This window comes from Dermacentor albipictus, chromosome 1, assembly GCF_038994185.2.
Source record: "Dermacentor albipictus isolate Rhodes 1998 colony chromosome 1, USDA_Dalb.pri_finalv2, whole genome shotgun sequence".
NCBI classification, from domain to species: Eukaryota; Metazoa; Arthropoda; class Arachnida; order Ixodida; family Ixodidae; genus Dermacentor; species Dermacentor albipictus.
In genome coordinates this window covers 351,134,781-351,157,691 of record NC_091821.1, presented here as the reverse complement: position 1 = coordinate 351,157,691, position 22,911 = coordinate 351,134,781, and the positions used below count along the sequence as shown (strand labels likewise).

Here is a 22,911-nt window from a genome sequence, read left to right as displayed (position 1 = left end):
GATGCGTAGAACAGATAACAGGTAGTCGAAGATAACAGGTAGTCTACAAGAATAACAGAATGGGCGCGAGAAGAATGGAGACACAGTCGAGGATGGTAGAGAGGATTAGATGGAAGGAAAATATTAGGAAATTGGCAGGAGTACGATGTTGTCAGTAAGCACAAGGAATGGGTAATTGGAGATAGGTAATTAGGAAAGGCCTTTGTCCTGCAGTGGGCATAACAAAGGCCTGCGATGATGGTCATTATGTTGACAATTATGATGATACCGCTAATGCGTCGGAGTACATATTTATGTACCACGGTGTGCTCAAACGAATAGGCCTTGTTCCACACACAGGAAATACAGTCCTACTGTTTGGGCTCAGAAGGAAACACAACATTCTCAATATTATGAACGTATTAGGTCAATGTGTAAGATGATACAGCGGAGTCTGGGAGAGTTCCTTAGCAGCAGAAACTGCGCCAGCTGGCAAACACGCACCTGGCATATGCTGGTCACAGGATCGAGGCGGTGGTTCTCCAGCGTCACTTCCACCAGGGACATACTCTCTGTCGCCCTGACCAACTCGATGTGCTCCTTCCTGGGAATCAAAGCACACACAAGATGGGGTGGGTGTAGGTGGGAGACGCAGCACGGGGTGGGAGACAGGGTCATTCTCCCACGGTCTTGGACATTCTGTGAGCATAGCCCCTTAGTCAGGGTGCAGACATTTCTGTACGCGATTTGTACTTGCCTGTTCTGTCTAGTGGTGGGAAAAAGACAACGAACGTTGAGCTCCCGGTCAGTTCTGCTTATACCTCTGCTTATCCAACGTCACTCGAGTTCACTTCAGACTGCCGAGCGTTGTTACACATGTAAACTTTACGAAAGACACTTCTGTGTTTGACCCTGGGATGTTAGGCACGCTCTGTTCCGTCAGCTATAGTGAAGGAATGGCCTTTCCTCCCTCGAAATGCCTGTAGCCAATATTTACCATGTACAAGTGCTTTGAGCCGGTGAGTCAACTCTTTCTTTTTCTTTTTTTGAAGACGACATGGCTGACTGCACATTAAATAGAACTTTCTCTACTCTGTAATTTCGACGACACACCAGAAAAATGCACAATGTATCATCCTGTCATACTGACTTTCTCTCAGTGAAGTCTGTAGAAACTCGTAATAAAATTGTAAAATTTACCAATTCATAGATAGTGCATCACAATCCGTGACTGAAGCGGATAGTGCTACTAAAATACAAGCGAACCCGCGCATCAAACTGTCAACATAAAAGGAGCGTAGCCTGAAATAGTGAGTATTGCGTCTTTCTCGGACAAGAGTCACCCGTCGCGGTAGCCCAGCGGTCATGGCGTTGCGGTGTTGAGCCGAGCTTGATGTTTCTGGCTCGATCCCTGCCGCGGGGCCCGCATTTCGGGGTGGCGGTGAAATGCCAGAACGCTCGTGGTGCTTACGGTTTAAGTGCACGTTAAAGAACCCCGAGTGGTCAAAATTAAACCCCAGTCCATTACTACGAAGTGCTTTACAATAAGATCGCGATATCAGCACGTGAAACACTGTGTGTGTGTGTGTGTGTGTGTGCGTGCGTGCGTACGTGCGTGCGTGCGTGTGTGTGTGTGTGTGTGTGTGTGTGTGTGTGTGTGTGTGTGTGTGTGTGTGTGTGTGTGTGTGTGTTTGTGTGTGTTTGTGTGTGTGTGTGTGTGTTTGTGTGTGTGTTCAACATACGATGTTCCGATGTTCCACAACGATGTACAACATCCGCCGCCAAGGCTTGTGAGTGATGATGCTGGCTAACACTCCCACAGTTGGTTCTTGTAGGTAAACATAAATAGCCCAGAAAGTGGATGGAAAAATGGTGCCGCGGTAGCTCAAATGGTAAGAGCATCACACGTGTAATGCGAAGACGTGGTTTCGTATCCCACCTGCGGCCAGTTGTCTTTTCATCCACTTTAATTTCCATTGATTTATCATTTCCTTAATTCAATTAACGTACAACTAATTTCTCCTATGCTGTCATTGGTGTCCTTGTTTGTTGGCTTCTGAAGATATGAGTATTAAAAATCGGGTCCCTATACATATATATATATATATATATATATATATATATATATATATATATATATATATATATATATATATCGCAAAATTTTGATTTCGTAAAATTTGTACATATATTTCTTTTCTTTTGGACAAGAGTCAACCTGAAAGTGTGTAATGTCTTCTAATGTATGGTGCTGTGTCACACGCATCGCCACCTTCAAACAAAAACAAAAAAAAAAAATGGAAAAGAAGTTTGATGCGTATCATTACGACATTCGCATGAGATTTTTGCTTATTATTTTGACAGGCTACCTTTTGGCTCCTTATAAATAAATAAAGGAGTAAATAAATACAATTCTGGCGTTATTGTTCAAAAACCGCAGAGCTTAACGTCATGAAGCTGCGACGGCACTGGCGTCAGTTTCAGTGTACTCATACAAGAACAACTTTTTCTCGAGCGGGGAATTAGATACTTCGTAAAAAAGATTTCTTTTTGTTTAACAAGTATTATAATTAGATGCTGCTTCTGTTTGTCTATAAGTACGCCTAATGCTCTGCAGATATCGCTCTACGAAAGAGTTACAATAATCGCTCTAACTGTTAAAAACGTCATACGCACGTGTGCACCAGTCCCAGTTCTTCGTCGGTAGCATAGCGCGACTGGAAGAGAACATGTGACGCCAGGTCATACAAACAATTCGTTCTTGTTACAAGAGTCACCCCGTGCAATCCGCAACGTGTGGACAGCGTGCATACGTGTATACATATATGCGTGTATGCGTGTATACGTGTAGCCCGCCGTGCATACAAGAAACGGTCTGCAGAATATGTCGTCACCTTTGCACGCTGGCACATTGAAATAGGCCGGAGTAGGGAAGGCAGCCTGAACCTGTTCCACTAAAGTGTCGCAGGTGTTATGGGTGGAAATGGCGCAGAATAGGATAAGAAATTGAGGGTAAATATAAAAAGGTGAGGTACTGATAAGTTATTTTGAGTAGGTGAATGTATCAGATGCTTAATAGAAAAGAAATGGTCGAATACTAGAAAACGAAAGGGATTGTTACAAAATGGTGCCCCGTACATTGAGAAATTCTGATGACAGCTGCCATCCCGTCCTTCGGCCGTTGCCCTGTTGTTTTCCTCGTTTCCAATGTCGTTTAAGAGATTGTCAATTGCTCAGTACATGCTATGCACCGTGAACGAGCTTCGTTTGCAACTTTCTTCGTGTCTTTCTTTCGACTCACACCTCACAATCACTGCATCTTAGCACGTCGAGTATTAATCGAATAATGTACACTGTTAGCGGTTCTAAGCGTACATACAAGCGAAAGAAAGGAACGGAGCAAAGCAAAATAGAAGAAAAAAATAAAAAATAAAGTGGAAGCTGTCAAGACGTTGCACAAAACCTCCAAGATGAGCGCTCTATCCAAAAGTCCTCTCGTCTGTAACAGTTCGTGGGCGACTTGCAGCCTTTTAGGCCTCTCTGGCATCCACCTGCGTATTTCGAGAAAAAGAAAAGCTAGTCATACAAGACAGAGAGATAAGGGATAAGTAAAAATGGAGAAGATAGGCACGTCCCATTGACTGCCTACTTAAGGAAAGTGAATAAGGAGACAGAGGTGAGAAGGTGTACGCGTTTCAACTGAGTCTTAGGGTGGTTTTTTGATGCACTCTCCCTCGCGAAAGGGAAACGCCCGGGTTTGCATTCAAGAGGCCAGAGTAGTAGTAGTGTACATGTGTCATGTGGCGAGCAAACGATTGCACTGACCACCCAACATCAGTCCTTTGCAGTGGTATCGGCGCCCGGCAGTTCATAGTAATAAAAGCCTCCTGAATACCATTCTTGGCAATTATTTCGTCATCAGCCATACTTCATTGCGTATTTCTTAGAGGCAGGCGCTGTGAATTACAACTCCGTTGTCGTGACAACTTACAACTAAAGGAACAGGTCAGTGACACATTTGACTCTTGCGATTGTGGGAATACTAACAATATGGGTTCCGTGAAATGCTGTTCTAAACACGCAGTTTGGATGAGCGTATCTCGGCTTGCATACGTAGGAGACAGGCACGTACTCAAGGGGTGAGGGGGCCTTCAAGATTAGCCGGAATACTCCCCCTCTCATCCGCCCACGCCACCACTCCTCACACACAAAAATCTCTAATGTGCCGACAAATCAATCCGCTCGGCGGTCAACATTTTGCTGCCTTTTACAGCGAAAGCAGTGTATGAATAACTTCCGTAGTTTTTGTTGGCGTCCGTTAAGAGAAAAAAAATTATGTGGGCCGATCCTGGTGATAGTGTATAACGGGTGCAAGATAAATGGAACATACTTCTGTGGACTCGGGAACCTATAACGCGCCCTTCGGAATCTTGGGGATGGGCTTACGTATGGGGAGCGCTTAATGCCTGCGTCACCTCCACCTCGGACCGGCCAGGCATTGCACTACCTTCGGGATGGACCCAGACATGGGGACCGCTTAACACCTGCTTCACTTCCGCCCCGGTTGTTCCCGGTATTGAAATCTCTTCGGAATCGTCCTACGTATGGGGAGTTCTTAACGCCTGCTTCACCTTTGCAGCGGGTCGGCCCGATGTTGCACTATCTTCAGGCTGACCCGCAGCGGAGGTGAAACACTTTGCTTTTCGCTTGAGAGCTTTGATTGTCGTCAGCTTTCGCTGCCATTCAATCTTCACAGAGTGGAATGGTTGTCAAGTTTTTCACTCCTTTTAGATGGCGGTAGTTATCGGCATTTCCTGGGGTTGGGTGGCTGGTCTTCTCATCGATTCGGTGCCCGCACGATTAACTCAAGGTGAATCCAGTGGTCGCCATCTATTGCAGCAGGCAGGGCGTAGTTTATTGTTTTAATCATAATCTCTTATTTTATTTATGATGCCCAACACAATTTTTATGTCACAATCTATTCAACGATCATGCGCATCATTGTTGCTTCGTTAGTTCAACCTTCTTTATTTAGACTTATCCAGGAGCCAGGAAAGGGACTCGGTTCATAGTCAGCTGGTCTGTATGCTCATGGAACGAGATGTGGCCGGAGAAAAAGCCAGTTGTCTTTAACCTTTCCTTTTGCTTCATTATTTCCTCGAGTAACGGCTCGCCGCGATGCTGGCAGATCCCGAGAGCCATATATCCGCGATAATGTTTAGATAAGGTGGAAAATAAAATACTGCGTAACAGCGTCCATAATCAGAACGTGCTATAACTATTAAACTCATAAGCAACATTACTGTCATCCCTTACCTCGTCTGGTCTTTCCCTAATTGTACAGCACTTTTCGTGCAAAATTGGCGACTGGAAACAACAGTCGCAAGGTGAGGAGAAAAGCGATCTATTAAGGGAGTCCATGCAACAGCCAACAGAGAGGAAAAACGAAAAGTGTTTGTAAAAATATTTATGGATCAACATCTTTTTATTTAAGAAGGAAGTAGAGAAAACGCGGCCGGAAGTGGAGAATAATTCCGTGTGTTTTGAATGACTCTTCTACAGTTATCAATCGAGCCGCCTGACGAAGCCAGTTCCCTGCTGTACCAATAGAGGTGTTTTGTAACCTTCCGCGGTGGGCGCAGTACATCTAGAACCGCAGCGTCCTGCATTGTACGCGGTTGTACGGGACTATAATGAGCACGCATCGTTACGTAACTTCCCAAATAACAAGACGAGTCGGCTTTGGCACTTGATAGAGCAGTAAATGAGGGATCCAAAAGAACTGTGATTGTTCCGCGCAAATATACATTTCTCTATAATTCTTCCAGAGCTAATTCAAAAAACGCTACTAGAAATCTTTATTTTGCACTTTTGCTGGTTAACTTGTTCTTGGCAAGGTTCTTCCTGCGCATCTTTCACGAGCAAGTCCAGTTGATGTGGTTCTTTGTTTGCCATGTAAAGAATCCCATTTATCCCATTTATCCAAATTATTATCCCAAATTTATCCCATTTTATTCCACCATTGTCCTGCTGTCATATTTCTGCGGGTCTGTTTTATTCCTGCTAGCGTACTTACTTGCGATGCCAAGACTGGTCACAGTAAGTAGTAGTTTGTCTGAATAACTGAGTCGCATCTCGTAGAAATATATAATTAAATTAAGTTTGATTTTGCACATTATATACGACTCGTAACATTTATTTGAGTGTGTAATTTCCGCGCATGTGTAGGTGTATTCTCTGCCGTAGACAAATGCGGCCGTAACCGAACCGAGCATCTAAAGCCGCAGTGACGGTACTGCGCTCGCTGCCGCCGACCTACTGCGCGTAGGGACGTATATGTAGAAGTATGAAACGCGGGCGCCTGTACAAAACGCTGCCTATATATTTTCGAACCAAAAAGTAAAAAAGCAATCTCCAGCGCTGTGTCGTTTCTCCCTCCAGTTTACACATACACAGGGCAGCATACCGTGTTCTTGTTTTTGTTTTGTATGTATTTTTCCCTTTGCTTTCGTACTACTGCTATATATATATATGCGTGTTAGTGTCTGCGTGCGTACATGTATGTATGTATGTATGTATGTCTGTATGTATGCATGCATGCATGCATGCATGCGTGTATGTATGTATGTATGTATGTATGTATGTATGTATGTATGTATGTATGTATGTATGTATGTATGTATGTATGTATGTATGTATGTATGTGTGTATGTATGTATGTATGTATGTATGTATGTGCGTCTGTCCGTGCGTGCGGTATGGTGTTATCAACTTCGGTTACTTAACGCGCCAGCATAGGGCATCCCACTGGTTATATATATATATATTTTAAAATTCATATGCTTTTGTTTTTCCTGCAAGCTTAGTGTTTATGTCCGTGTCTCTATGGTAAGTGCGTGTGTGCGTGTTATATGGAGGAAGGTGTAACATCAGGTTCTTAGCTGTGGCCTGTGATAGCCGTCTCTCATGTAGCCTTTCTTATGTTCGCTACGTATAAACACCAGAGACATTTGTCTACTATGGATTGTATTCGCAGAAAACGTGGCATGCAAAGAAACATGGTTATTCGCTTACGTTTTCAGCGGATTCCAGTGTTTCAGCATAGCACTGTCAGTTACGTAGCACGTGGCAGCCATTCTGAAAGAGAACTCTGCGCAAGAAAAGAAGTACACTAAGACAAACTGCAGGAATTGGTAACAGCGCGCGAAATAGCAAATGTCCCTCACACCATGTATTCTGAGCCTTAAGCGCAGGCACAAAACGAGATTTTTCGGGATTCCGATAAAGAAGCATTGAAACAGAAACGCAGTTACGTCTTGTAAGTGTTGATAGCACGCGGACTTCCTTTTCTAATCAGGGACTGGGCAGAAAAGGAGAATCAGTCACGGCATGGCGAACATGGCGCCACCATCATTTTCAGGTTGCGCCGCACAGAGCCTCAACAACAAGGGGATTCCAGGTGTTTCTCGGGGCAAACAATAACGGCATTAAGCGTCGGCGTGTGATGCGAACAATGATACTCAACCTCAACACAAACGCTAGCGCGCTGATAAGTTCCAACTCGCAGCCAGCACGTTGTACTTGCAAATAAAACTTCCTTACGCGGGTGTAGCAATGCTTTTGTATCTATCTACCTCTTTCTTATCGTCTGTGTAAGCTTTCAAAACGTACCACGTAAGCACCCATATTTAGCGTCCCTCCTGATCGACTAGTGAGCCGATTATTTCCTTTTATTCGCCGACATTATTTTTTTTTTTTGCGCACTCGATCTGCTACACTTCTGTTCAACACATTTCCGTTCCCACTTATCTCGACATGGCATGAGCATGCTTCGTCGAGAACTAGCGGGCCAGAAGCAACGGGGTCTGGCCAGCCCACATCCGCTTCATCACCTTGAAACGTGCTCTATAGTCTTCACTGTCAGTGCGCTAATTTGGGCATAAGGAGCACAGCCTGGTCTATACACGATTAACTGACGAGGCCTACAGATCTCGCTGCACTGTATGGTGCCGGCGAGACGAAGCTTCCATCGCTCCACTCCCCACCTGCAAAGCACTCGCCCCGCTCCCCTCATTCCGCCGCAAGCAGTGCGTACCCACCATGGTGGCTTAGCGGCTACGGCGTTGCGCTGCTAAGCACGAGGTCGCGGGATCGAATCCCGGCCACGGTGACTGTATTTCGTTTAGGGCGAAATGCAAAAATTCCCCTCTATACCATGCAGTAGGCACACATTAAAGAACTCCAGGTGGTCAAAAGCAACCCGAAGTCCTCCACTATACGGCGTACCTCACAATAAAATCTCGGTTTTGGGACGCAAAAACACAGAATTTAATTTAACGTTCATCGCAAGAAGCGCGACGAAAAGTCCACGATAAGAAAGAAAAGGCTCTGACAGAATCTCGGGCCCCACTATTTTTGGGTCTATATTTCAGGCGCACATAAATGAAACACGCAGCATTACCAATACAGCCACTGTCATCGCGGAGTCTACACTGACTTCAAGAAGCACCCACCTTAGAGTCCCAGTCGAAGAGATGTGTAACGACGTCCGACGCACTGGATTGTATGGTTATAGACGCGCTCTCCTTTTTTTTACTGCTGTAGCCCCTCACTCCGAACGTGTGCATACAGCGGAGGGCGCAGAGGCACGCAATGTAACTTAGAGGTGGCTGCTTATCGCCGGCATGTGCGGGCTATCGTTTATATAGCATTTGCGCGAAGAGCCTGGTCGCGCGCCTGCGTGACATCCAGCTGGCTGCAGCAAAACGCTCTCCACGCTGCGCGCTGCAGTTTTGCTCTTTGCAGGATTAGTGGGGCAGTTCAGCAGAAATGGGCACGCGCGAATGTTACCTTGGTATGCTTCAATGATTATGTTTCAATTTGTTTTTTTTTCTTACTAGTTCTATTCATACTGCTCTGGCAGCAAGCCCGTGCTGCGAAAGCGTGCCACCGTCACACTTGGACGCCTTGTGTGCACATGTATGCGGAGCGCTCTCGCCACCGGCTGCTGTGGAAGCCACACTGCGGCCTTCGCTAAAATACATATAATATTTCGCATAGAGCAACCAAAGCGGTGAGAGCTTCTAATGCAGTTCTTCAAGTCCGCAGGCATCCGCGACTATTAAATTGGTAGGCTGCTTCACGTGTGCGCACAACTGTTGCTCTTTCCCTCGCCCTTGCTATCATTTCGTCTCTTTATCTCCTTTATCCAATGCAGGGTAGCAAACCAGACGTGCGTTTGGTTGACCTTCCTGTCTTCTCTCTCTCTCTGTATATATATATATATATGAGAGTCAAGGCCCGAATTCACAATTTTTCTCGTACGTAAGCTCTTTGCCATTGCCCGGCTGCCTTGGCTAAATAGCATGTCCAGCATCGGGGCTGGAATTTCTTCTCGGGAACATCCGCGCAATTGAAAAGCAGACCAATGCAGTAATAAACGTACTTCGGCGACTAGCAGGTACAACGTGGGGGGGATCAGTCTCTTCGCTACTACAAGTTCATAACGCACTCATAAAACAAAAAATTGCTTACTCGGCTCCTATTCTCCATGGTTTAACGCAATCTTCTGAGGAACGCCTTCAACGTTTACTGGCAAGAGGGCTGCGAGTGTGTCTTGGGGTGCCGCAGGCTACCTCGAGTTCTTTAGTAATTGCTGAAGCTCGTCACCCACCATTTCCAGTCATACGAACGGTTGAAACATGCCGACATATTTATCGCATCTTAACCCAACACGAGAATCATCCATTAAACCTCGCGCTTACCGAAAGAAACAAAAGCAAAATTCACGATGTTGTTCGAGAACATAAAGCATTATTACCAAGGTTTGAAATATGCAAAGTGGATGTTTGTTACCCTCCCTGGATGTTAACATGTCCTAAAATAGAATTATCGGTTGACGGGATTATATCTAAGAGAGACATGTTCATAGTAGCCGCCCAACAACTGGCACTCTTCCAAATTTACTCCTTATATCCCCAGTACATACACGTTTATACAGATGGTTCGTGTCATAAAAATTCCTCGACTTCAGCATTCGTCATTCCACATTTAGCGCTAGAGCAAACATTTAAATTATCCCGAGAGACATCTTCCACCGTGGCAGAACTGTTTGCAATCCTGTGTGCTTTGCGGTTCATAGCATCAAAAGAACATTCGCAAAAATGGGTTATCTTTAGCGATTCGCAAACCGCTCTCACATTACTACAGAGCAATAAGAAAAATTCTTTGAACACTTTGCTATTGTATGAGACACTCAAAGAACTTACAAAAGCAAGCGCACTGAACCACGTAATTGCATTCCAGTGGATACCTGGGCACTGCAATATTCCTGGAAATACTGCAGCGGACGCAGCTGCGAACCGGGCGCACAATAACGTGGAGACAACCAATCTTCCTCTATTGCGTAGTGAAGTCCGTCTGCCCCTGAGACAGATTTCTTGTCGCCTCAGCAAAACTACCTGGTTTGAGCAGCAAACTAAAAACTCTGAGTTATACTTTATAGACCCATGTATAAACTTAACAATGCCGGGAAATCTAAGAGACAACAGAAAATTTGAAACATTGGTACACCGCCTGCGTCTTGGTACTGCATTCACTAAACACTTCCTGTACAGGATAAAACGTGTCTCTAGTCCACAGTGTTCTTGTGGCCATACAGACGAAGATGTGCATCATCTTCTCCTCGAGTGCACTAAATACAATCCACAAAGAAGGGTACTGCAAGCAAATTTGTTGATATTAGACAGAAGACCTTTCACTCTTAAAAAAATACTTGGCCCATGGCCAACTGCGGGCCTTCAAAAAAGAGCGCTTCTTGCTCTGAAAAAGTTTTTAGAGGAGACCAACATTTTGGGAAAATATTAGGCATCAGATGATCCGAATGCGCTAAATGAGTAACATAAACATTGTTCGTGATTCATAATTGGTTTGAGGCGATCGCAACTTTTATGCAATATGTATAATTCTGTTCTGTACTTGCAGTGCATTACATGTGTTGAGTGTTATGACTGTTCTAAATATCTGAGTTTATATATGCGTACGTGGACTGGACTTATGCACAGAACTTTGCGACTCATATACTGTTGGACTGTATATTTTTTATTCATCCAGTGTTCTACTGAGTGCCATCTTTCGTGTCGCTATTCTCCCTTTTTACGCAAACTTGTTTTCCTTTGCCAAGTGACAAGGAGTAGCCGGTGCCACCATAAAGGCGCCAACCTCTCCTAATATTCATCTCAATAAAAAAAAATAAAAAAAAAGTCCTAGCGCAACAGATTTTTGTGAATACGTGAATACGGGCATAGATTCAGTCGGAGTTACTGGTATGCAGACTCACGCATTGTATTTTGAACTGAGTAAAAACATCGAATCGAATGCGATTTGGACTCGAATGAATTTGATCAGGTTTACACGAGCTTCGATTCATCATCGCTCATTCGCGATCACACTCACGATCACTCGGACTCACATTTGGTTCTCCGAGGCCCAGCCAAACGCCCGGATCCACTCGCTTCGACGTACTAAGAAAGATGAAAACTCACGCGCACTCGAACTTGTTGAATCTCGGACTTCCTGGCTCACTCGAACTCAACATGGCGCATCTGAGTCGGTGCCTTAATGAGTCTCACGGAGGGAGCCGACGCTTGAGTACGTTCACTTATCTGCGAATTAATGCTAGTGATGATACTTAAAATATTCGCCGTTCTACGTGCTCGCGTAGTAACCGCTTTCTATGCGGAGCAACGATGCGTCATAAAGTAGATGTTAGTCCTTTACTCAGTCCACTGTTCGCTGGAATAGCGAAGTACTTCTTGCTGGGTTGTAGTATTAGCAAGCACTAGAATTGACAGGTATAGACAGCTGCCATACAGTTCTTCAACCGCCGTGGTTGCTTAGTGGCTTTGGTGTTGCGCTGCTAAGCACGAGGTCACGGGATCGAATCTCCGCCACGGCAGCCGCATTTTTATGGGTGCGAAAACACCCGTGTGCTTACGTTTAAGAACCCCAGGTGGTGCCAAATTATTGCGGAGTCCCCAACTAAGGCGTGCCTCATGATCAGATCATGGTTCTGGTACGCAAAACTCCACATAATTCGATATTTTTTTACGGTTCTTCCTTCCCCTCACCATCCCTTTTTTTATATTCTCTGTTAGGCATGCGCTCCCATTATTGTAGTGCAGCCCCTTATATTCGACCAGAACCTAATAAATGAACGAACTGAATATCAATATTAAAAAATTACGACTCGAAAAAGCAATGTTTCCATTCGTATTTCATCACAAATGTTCGGTGAGCTCAACATAAACGTTATCTTCCCCGGGCGAGCCTGTTAGCATCATGTCGGCTGAAGTGCGCCTCTGTGCCTTGAAGCAGTTTCATCCACCACCAGAATTATTCCTTCGGCAACAATGACTCTTGCTCCTGCTTCACATATTAAACACGCTCTCTACTTCGTCCGAACCGCCCATTTACTTCGTTGGTGTTTCGCTAAGCCAACTTCTGGGTCCCTACAGATACATCACGAAGCATTCAATGACGTTTTGCCTGCTGACCTTGAAGTACCTTTTTGGAAGGCACGAAGATCGATTATAGGCATCAATTTATGGATTAATCTATCAATCGTCCGCGAACTCGCTACGCAGAACCGAGATATTGCTCTGTGTGCCCATTTAAATATCGTTTTCTCTTATCGTCGCGCTTACATGATAGCTGCGCGTTGAGTGAGGACCTGTGCATGCAAGTAGACTTGCGCGCTGAGCACATAAACGCGTACGCTTGTTTGACTGTGTGGTTTATCTATGAGTGTTTGCGTAGGAAACATCACAATTGCGTGCATCTGTCATCATTCACTTGCGTTTGATTTAGTCGAACGTGTACATGTGTGCGTGCGCTGGAATCAAGGACGCAGTGGCGTGTCTACCAGCTTAATCTCATTTCTGTTTCCATTGTGTATGAATGAATTTGTGTACTCTTTAGTGATAGCAATTTTACATACTTTTCCCATTTGAAATGTGTTTCTCGCTCTGTCAATCAATATATATTGAAGGTCGAGAGCGATATGTATGTATATATCTCTCTCGACCTTCAACGCAGAAAGCACCGACTGCATTTAATCAGTGAGAGGTCCACGTAAAGCGCGCGCGTCTCCGAAATGTCTTTCTTGTGGTCAGACTTAGCAAATTTCTCGTGCTTGAAAACGTTTCCGCGGACGGCTGTCGCCTTGACAATTGTCTTCTTAATTATTGTTATAGGGTTAAGTTTTCTAATTAGTCGACACGTGGCTGCCACTCTCTTTAGCGATATACAACTTTTGTTTCAACAAAAAAAAGAGCGATGCGATGACATTTATCCCCCGTAACCGTGCATTTAGTAAACAAAACATTTCGTGGAAGCAAAAGACGTGACATTAAGCACAGAGATTCATTGGATAAATAAGTGTGTTCGTTTTGCGCGAGGCCTATATATTAACGAACTGTACGTTGAAAGCCCTTAAGACAACAGTGTCGTATTCCCTTCCTTCATTCCATTTGTGCCAGCACGCCATTGAAACGGAAGCAGGACAGCATGAAGTATAGTCCAGTCGACACACTTGATGTACCTGGTCCGTCACCGCGCTTGGCAAAAATGGACGCTTGGCAAGTCGCCTTTCTTTGTACGTCACTCAATATGAGGTAATCAAAAGCAATTAATCACTGTAGCAGTGTACTGTGCAACGATATTGAAACAACGAAGTTGACCCAAGACTCATTTCGTTTACAGCTCGTAAGGAATGTAAGCACAAGAGATAAGCGTGCACCTGCGCCTGGGGTCCGACACCCGAAGACTCGATGAAATGGCCAAAGTGTGCTGCTCCAGCTTCTGCGCAGCGGACGTTCACCAACTGTTGTGGCTTTGTCTGGGAACGAGGGCTACCAAGCTATGAACAGATCAGGCAGACAGCTATAGCATTAACTCACGTACGATAACCTTCTCTATAGGCCATTAGTGCAATTTCTACTTTTAATCTTTCCGTCGCCTTTTCCCTTTCCCCAGTGTAGGGTAGCCAACCGGGCTCAGTCCTGGTTAACCTCCCTACCTTTCCTTTATCATTTGCTCTCTCTCTCTCTCTCTCTCTCTAAATGAGGAAGGCCTCCACGCTTTTATTTTAGCACATATCTCTGTCACAGATCCAGCTGCATGAAAAAAATTAATAATTAAACACAACAACAAAGCGCTACCCGAAAATTTTGACTGTGGATAAACGTCCTTGATTGTCGGTGGTTTGGGCGATAGTCAATGCGTCGGCGTGCGCGTGTTCTAATATTAAAGGTGAAACAATGTCGGCAAATGCTTACACGGCTTGATGAGGACTATACAGCTTTGGCTCCGGTTGTGGATTCGGATGACTCGCTGATCCAGTTTCTCCGATGGGTGCGCGGTTCATCTTTGGTGGCGTCAGGGGCTGAGGCGGTACCTGAACGACGATACAGTCGCTTCCATCGGCGTCGACAGAGTCACTGGTGCGTTCTGTCTCCTTGGTGGCCAGAAATTTATGCCACCAGCTGGGCAGCTTATGCCGCGTCGTTCTTGCAGCCTCACAAAGTTTGTGAGTTGGCTGACTGGTCAGAAGCGAGATGGTGAAACCTACAATTTGGGAGAGATCAAGAACCGCGGCGCGGTGGGAGTGCCGCAGACCAAAAGCACTTTTGAGGAAACCAAAATAGACTGTCGAGGACGAAACACGCAAACGCATTTCATGGAACAACACAGCTCTAAACATGGACATGTACGTCGCCACTGCAGAGAGTCGGCCAAAAAGCGGATGGTGGAAGCAAAGTGCGCACTGCTGTACTAAAATTTGCTACTAAACTAAAAATCTGAAATAATTTCACTCCTCCCTGGCCGTGGGACGTTCGGGTGTCAGCAGACAGGTGAGACAGATACGACTTTCGTGGCCTAGCCTCCTTCTTTCCTTTCTTTTTTTTCAATAAAATAACAATAATCACAACAACAAGACGGGGAAGGGTTAACGCACCAATGAGGAACGACTGACTGGCATCGGAAGAAAAAATATTGGCTTGAAGGTAACGGATAGAGGGAACAAACACAGACAGCAAAGGAATTATTAGTACAATGAAAATTAATATATTTAATTATATAGGGTGTCCCAGTTAACGCTAGCGAGGCTGTCTTAAAAAAAAAAAAAGAAACACGGTGCAAGATACGGAGGACTTACGGTGTTCGGTCGTCTGACCTGTGACGAACGAACACCGTTAGTATTATGGCTATATCTTGCACCGTCCTTCTTTATTTTAACATATTCGCTAACGCTAACTGAGACACATGATATACTCTCATTTATATACTATGGGGCGCCTCTCGCCGGCTGCTGAGAGAGAGAGAACTGGCCGTGGACACGGTCCGAACTGTCGTTGAGCGCTCTGATGGCACAATGGTCAGAGCTGGCCCCGCATAAATGTTAAAAGATTAAACGTCGCATGGTGTGGTCCCGGTGTCTTTCCTAAGGGTCGCGGCCGAGTCAGACAACCCACGTTCCCACAACGCTGAAAGTGGAAAAGGAAATCCGAAGACGAAATGAGCAAGGCCCTCACCTTTCTACCGCGCCTCTGTTTTCTTGCTTCTGTGGCGCTGCCATTTCCTACAGCTTCTCTTCCTTGCTTTTGTTCTTCCCGTTTCCTTTGTCGTTCGTAACAGTTGCGTTAGCGCTGTGACGACAGGTGTTGCGCTTTTCTGCGCTCTCTTCTGTTCGTCCTGCATGCGCTCCGTCGGTCTGAGCGAATGGCTGTGCTGCATCGAACTCTCTGGCACAGAACTGTCGAACAGCCGCGGCCGTCGATCGAGCCCTGGTCACCATTGGAAGAGACGTAGACCACATACTCCATGGTCGAAGTAAAGGAACACAACAGTAAATCAATTTAAACTGATCAAGCATCTTTTCAAAACACTATTTTAGTTTGTTTCATGGTAAAAACTCGATTACTATAAAAGAAAGTGCAGGTCAAAGTTCCATTTACTTTCTTTCTTTCTTTTTATGTTGCGCGTGAGGTGGTGCGGTAATTTCAAAGAAGCGTCGTTTTTTGTGTCTTTTTTGGCTTATTTTAATTATGGAGTTTTACGTGCCAAAACCACTTTCTCAGTATGAGGCACGCCGTAGTGGAGGACTCCGGAAATTTCTACCACCTGGGGTTCTTTAGCGTGCACCTAAATCTAAGTACACGGGTGTTCTCGCATTTCGCCCCCATAGAAATGTGGCCGCCTTGGCCGGGATCAAGCTTATATCAAGCTTCCTTCACCGTAAGAGCGACTTTTTCCTTTTTGGTATTGTGGAATGGTATAATTTACAATTACAGCTCAAATGATCTTCTTCTAGTGTCCCTTAATTTAAGCGACCGCATGCCTTTTACGTTGTCGGAATCATCAGGGCTCCGTCACCATATACATGGAAAAACGAACGTTTGGCAAAATGAACGCTTGATAATATGAACGCTTGGCAAACTGTGCTACATCTTCACTCAAAATTACGTTAAGGGAATATATTACACTCTATAAAGCCCGAAATTATTAGCTGTAATTGTCGCATTTGTTCAGTGATCTTTTTCTTTTAAGTTTTCAGTTTTCTCGGTTGATGTTGCGCAAGGAAAACGAGTGATTGCGTAACTGTGCGCAATGCCTTGTTCTTGCGCGTTCTCCTAATGCTCATGGGAACAATTTCGTTAAGATTTTCGGTAATAGGAAGAGTTCTTTATTAGACAGCCGTCCTCGCCGATGTTATATGTTCTCCAATTGGATCAGCGCAAGCTTGTTTTTACGAACCTGTCTGAACTTTAGACACCCTGAGCGACGATTCATCCCAAGGCCACTCCAATGCCGCAATTGTATGAGGCTGGGACACGTGAACACCGTGTGCGAGAACACGAGAGTTTGCTCACGCTGCAGACTCTTGTGCAGCCACGTTTCTCAAATGCACCAATTGCCTTGGGTCCCATGATGCTCCCTCGAATCATCATCATCATCATCATCATCATCATCATCATCATCATCATCATCATTCTATTTCGTATCCACTGCAGGGCCTTTCTCCCTGCGATCTCTAATTACCCCTGTCCTGCGCCAACCGATTCCAAATAACACCTGCAAATTTCCTCATTTCGCCACACCACCTATAGTCTTCTGCCGTCCTCTACCGCGCTTCCCTTCTCTTGGTACCCATTCTGTCACCCTAATGGTCCAACGGTCATCTAATCTACGCATTACATGACATGCCCATACTATAGCCCTGCTAAATGCTATGTTCGTTCGTGAGTTGGTGCGCGGAACGCTTGGGAGCAGTGCAATCACGACGCGCAACACTGTAAAATAATTTACATCCTAAAAAGTGAAAAAGGATGTAAATGTGTCTAGAACTCACACCCCTCGGGTGTTATCTATATAACGGACACCCTAAGGGTGTGAGTTATAGACACATTTACACCCTTTTTCACTTTTTAGGGTGTAAATTGTTTTACAGTGAAGTGGGCATGTCACGTGTATTTATTTTTTTTCGCGGGCATCCGCAGTAAGCTGAAAAACGCTAATTCTTAATAGATGGAAAGAAAGAAACTGTTTATTCGGACGTTTTGCAAACCGCTTTGCAACTTTCTAACTGGATTTTTTTCCCTAGCTTCGTTGCTTCAGAAGTTGGTTAATTAATCCTGATTAATTATCTAATTAAGCAAAACAAGAAGAATAGCGCGACACACCACATACAAAAGTGAGCAATATGCATTTGTTTGCGTCGTCTTAGAGTGCATCGGCATATTTTTAAACTCTGGCTAAAGTTAGCTGAAACACCCGCATAAACCTGAGCAGACGCCGTCAAAATTCATTAAATCATGCATGGCGAGTTTGCGTTTGTCTCTCTTGCCTTTCTTGTTCCGTTTTTTTTTTGCGCTGTTTTTGTACTTAAAATCATGTGCCAACTATAGCCCAACAGCAAACTCTCCTGAAACATCTAGGCGGCGTCGCCATCCGAATTTCGTTTTTGCTCCTTTTCTTGCTTACCAAGTCTCTTTCTCACGGTAAGATTGGCTTTCTTTTTTGTTATTCTAGAAGGGTAATTTACTAATGCTAATAAAAAATATATGTTCGCTTCAGTGTCCCTCGAAAAAGAAAAGCACCTGTAGACTCTGTCAAGTCCGCCGGTCCTGTCCAGTCTCGACATTGTTTTTGTGCTAATATTCGCCCGTCATTATTACCGCCAATACGCCGTGCAGGCTGCGGTTTATTCGACACGACCCGGCGCTCGCCAATCTCGGACCGCCAGCATCAGCTTGACAAATAATTAAATCTCAGCCTACTTTATAATTAGATGAACCGAGTTCGGAATGCGTACAAACAACTGCGTAGTCGCTGACATCACAATACTGTACAGTGATGCATATCATAAAGGACATGTACAGTAACAATGCAATGGATTCCAAGCCATTGTGAAATAGCGGGCAATGAACATGCCGATGCTGAACTGAAAGTGGCACACACCGACTCCATCTTCCAATGAATCGCTTTTTTCACGAACAGACGTTGCTGCCCTTCTTTCACACTCGGTGAGAACAGTCTTGAAATATTATTGTGAACATATCCCAATCATTGCCACGACCACCTGCACAGACCGGACACAGGTTTCAGTTTTCAGCTGCCCCTTAGGATTCGACGAGACCAGGAAACAATGCTATGTAGGTGGTCTGACACATGGTGCAGCATATACACTGCAGTACATGAAAAAAAAAAGAAAATAAACACGGGGATAATCCTGACTGTGTCTATTCTACCCCAAAGACCATTCACCATGTGCTTGCCGCGTGTGGCCACAGTGTGTGACTGTGTCTTCTCTAGAATCCTAGCCCATTTCACATGCGACTCTTATGTATATAGGAGTCTCGGACGATACCGAGAATGGGGTACGAGTAGCAAGAGCAGTGTTAGACATATTCAGTGAAACCGGCCCGCACAAGTGGCTATGAAATAAAGTGATGTCTACCATTGATTGTTATGGGCTGTGCGATTTGTAGCTTTGATGCATGTAGATTGCCTATGTATGTACACGCTTTTATGCAGTGGCGTGTAAACGTTTAGAGTCGTATGTGTATAGGTAGTGTGTATGTTGTAGTGATCCGGGGTGAACCGATAACAAAGACGACAAAGATGGAGAAGAGGAGACGACTGGTTTCAAGTGAAATGCCCGAGTAAATTTTTTTTCACGTTTTCCGTGTTTATTTCATAAGTTCTGTGAGACACAGATAACACCACTTTTTAGCATTGCCACATAGGTACGGGCGCATGTTAAGTATCCGATCGGATTCAGGTGCTTAACCGCTGGTTCTGCTCACACGCGCACGGGAAAAAATCTAGCCAGAGAGCGGCACCAGCCTGTGGTACCATCAAACATTTCCGGCTTCACTGTCTTTTGGCGCATCGCACCAGCGGCAAGTATACTCAATATTGCTTGCTGTATTTCCATGTGCTGCATTTGCGCTTGCGTTAGTTGTGCTATCGCATTTAATATGCCTCCAAGATGCAGCAGTGCAACTAACCCAAGCGCGAATAAAAGGACGGTTCCTTCAGATACATGTCGTCAGTGGTGGCGACCACGAGGTGACTGATGATACGTGGTAAGTAGTCGCTAATTAACGAAAATTCATTAATTAACTTGGAAGCTTTAGTTTCAGGAAGCTCATCGTAGTTGGTGAATCGAAGCGAGTTCTCCGTACAAGCCATATCAACTCTTTGATGGGGGAAAATGCAATTACCCGCGGAACTGTGGCACGACAAATTTCGGCTATTAGAAATCGAAACCGGGAGGCTGCAGCGAGTGAAAAGCCGCACCCCTCTGGGGCGAAGTTCGTCACCTAGCAGTGGGCAGCCAACGCGGCGCGGCTTCGTACTTGCGACGTCCCCCCCCCCCCAACCTCCCACCTCCTTACACACACAACAAAATTGGCGGTTATAGGTAAATAGGCAAGCTAGCGCACCGTATGACATTGGAGAAGTGGCACACACCTGATTTCACTCAACATCGATTGCATTCCCTCGATCCATCTATGCAACTGCGGCTGTTACTAGGGCTTCCGCGTAATGAGGAAACAATGCTGTGCCGCTTACGCTTGGGCGTCGCATTCACGAATGCATATACGTTTTTGATTGGAATGGCTGATAGCGCCGAGTGCAATGCCTGCGGTGTCGAAGAAACTATAGACCATCTACTGTGCTACTGCCCATCATTTGAAAATGAAAGACAAGATCTCTGCACAGCTCTCAACCAGTTATATAGAAAACCGTTCACCTTGAACAAGATCTTGGGACCATGGCCTCGTATATCGCAGCTACAAAAGGCCACAAAAGCGCTGCTGCGATATTTGAAAGATACAGGATTGAGTCAGCGTCTGTAATCCGGACTGAGTGACTGAACGATATCCCCGGTGGACTTTCTCTTCTTTCTTTAATCTTTCCGTCCCCGTTTCCCTTTCCGCAGTGTAGGGTAGCCAACCGGGCTCAGTCCTGGTTAACCTCCCTAGCTTTCATTTATCATTTGCTCTCTCTCTCTCTCTCTCTCTCTGGCGGTTATTTATTCTGTGCACAACATACTCGAAATATAGTTCGTATGCCTCTGTACGAAATGCTCGAAGGCGATGCGTCTAACATTTCTTTCTTAATCAAGTTCCCGCAGTGCTCTTGCGATGGTCGAATAGTTTCGCTATAGTGGCACATTGCGCAGTCTTAATATACCGTTCCAAAGCAAAGTGGAGAAAATTTTGTACCCTCGGTCGGCGAGGAGATCGAATTCTGGGTTTCTTGACTGCATGATCAGGGCATTGACGGCGTTTATTAATTGGCCGAGCTGTAAGGCTTTTGGCTGACGAAAGTCTTTCTTCGACGCATTAAGTGCTGGACGCATCCCAGGCCCGTTCATAACCGCCCTTGAAGAACTGCCGAACTGCCTCAACCATTGTAAGAGTTTGGGTCGGGTATGAATTAAGAGGTAGCTGGCCCATGCCGTCGTCCGACTCATCCACGCTAAGGACGTTGTTGAAGGGAGGGACTTGTTCTCATCGAGAACGAGGAATACGGGAATGATGTATAATATCTACATGAAGGGTGGAGAACGTTACATTTCATCAGTCTAGCATGACTGAAAAAGAAAGCACATCGAACAGCCGACAACGGCTGCTTAAAAACCCTCTGTCCTCCCTAGATCCCTAGGTGAGGGAAAACTGCCGTTCATCCTTCGTCCAATGGGAGCGTCCAAAGTGTTCGTAGACGACCTGCCTTTGAGGGGGAGGGTTCACACACTCACTTCCGCACACTTTGGTTTCACTGAACACACCGAGTGGGTCGTCGTAGACAGGAGTTCATACGCTTGACCCAAGCAGGCGCCTCTTGATACCAGAGCTGACCCCCGCAGCTAGCCGCCGCGTCTGTCCATTGACTGTGACGACTTCTGGGGCCCGTGAGAAAGCACCGCAAAACACCCTTTTCCAGGAGTTCTCTTATTCCGAGTAGACCGTGAAGGTGACAGCGAATCAACGAACAATACTCGGTCCGCTGGATGTGGCTAGACTCGCTGGCGCCGCTGGCTGTCCGCAGGAGGCGCATTGTCTGCTTTACAAGACTTGGTTCGTTGGATTTTGTGGCGGATGGACGTGCGTTTCGGGGCTCCGTGGCGACGACGAAATCATAAGTTTTTGTGCATGCTTTGAGCTTGCTTCTGTTTTTATTTGCTGTTTTTTTGTATTTAAATAGTAATTGGGCGTGCGGACGCACCTGTGTCGTGGCTTCAGCGACTTCGTTCGTGGCTAGGTGGTCTTTTTTCTTCTTGTTGGCTGATGTTTTTGAAGAGTTTTGTTTTGCATGAGGCGGGGGCGCAAATTTTGAATTCGTGGTAAGCGTGGTAAACGTGCCGGCTTTGTCTGGGTCTGGCGGTTTCCCTCGTTGGACCTGGGTGCTAGGCGGACCTGTTTGATAGGCCTATGTAACTATCTCAGCTAGCTCTTCGAAGTGATTTGGCGGACGTGCTCGTTCAGCCTGAGGAAGTAGACCTAGCGATGAAACCAAACAAAGGGAAGGCCGCGGGGGATGCGGAGCAAGTGCAGTGCGACGAGTGCCTGCGCTGGTGCTCCCTCGACGAGACCAGTTTCCAGAGCTTAGCAGACGCGGAGGAGTCTAGCTTTACGTGCAGGCTGTGCGAAAAGGTCAGGGAAGCAGTCCAAAAACTGGAAGGAAATTGGACAGCCAAGTTCGAGGAGCTGAAAGCAGACCTGAAGGAGGAGCGGGAGAGGCGGTTAGCTTTGCAGGCGAAAGTCGCCGAGTTGGTCAAGGTGGAAGCGGTGCAGGCCGCGCAATTAGTAAGAACCGTGGCCGAGCTTGGAGAACAGAAGGAAAGGAGAGCAGAACTGCATAGGCGTCTCGATGCGCTTGAGACGCGCGCAGCGGAGAATGATGGGTCGGGAGACCAAGCCGGAGGCAAAAGCACAGAAAGTAGGGTAGACCCTACATGCGAAGTCGGGGGCAGGGGGGCAGAGCAAGCGGTAGTCAGCTCGCCGCCGGTGAATCGGCGTAGTTATAGCGAAGCAGCGCAACACGCCCCGCGGGAGGCGACGCTGCAGCCACAGGGGCGCCAGCGAGCGCGAGGAGAGGAGGGGAACAAGCTAACCCCAAGAAATGAGCTCATAGCCAATGATAAGCACAACCTGGAAGTTAGGAGGGAGGGAAAGAATGCCCTAGTACTTATCGGTGGTGATTCAAATATGAGGAGGTGCAAAAGAGCTATAATGGAGCGGGCAATGGGTGATAAACGGGTAGCAGTCGGGACGTTCCCAGGCAGGACAATGGACGCAGTACTGAAAGAAACAAAAAGCGAGCTTTCTGAGAATGTTGCAGAGCGCAATTTGGTAGTGG

General features: G+C 45.9%; 1 protein-coding gene and 1 long non-coding RNA gene across 3 annotated transcripts in view; both read right to left on the bottom strand.

The window, feature by feature from the left end:
- LOC135909659 (polyamine deacetylase HDAC10-like) overlaps positions 1 to 657 on the bottom strand; it is a 39,766-nt gene extending 39,109 nt beyond the window's left edge. The window contains exon 1 of the mRNA XM_065441694.2: positions 484 to 657. Within this exon, the coding sequence (XP_065297766.2) occupies positions 484 to 657 (174 nt within the window). The remainder of the gene's footprint in view (positions 1 to 483) is intronic.
- Positions 658 to 2,654: 1,997 nt separating this feature from the next.
- Positions 2,655 to 14,524, bottom strand: LOC139057447 (uncharacterized). Of its 2 annotated transcripts, XR_011512800.1 has the most exons (5): positions 14,316 to 14,524; positions 13,778 to 13,897; positions 7,054 to 7,129; positions 3,443 to 3,530; positions 2,655 to 2,696 (listed from the first exon to the last, which is right to left on the bottom strand). It is a non-coding gene; the product is annotated as an uncharacterized lncRNA (long non-coding RNA). The 2 variants fall into 2 exon arrangements; XR_011512802.1 differs by lacking the exons at positions 13,778 to 13,897; positions 14,316 to 14,524 and adding an exon at positions 8,493 to 8,723.
- Positions 14,525 to 22,911: the final 8,387 nt, after the last annotated feature.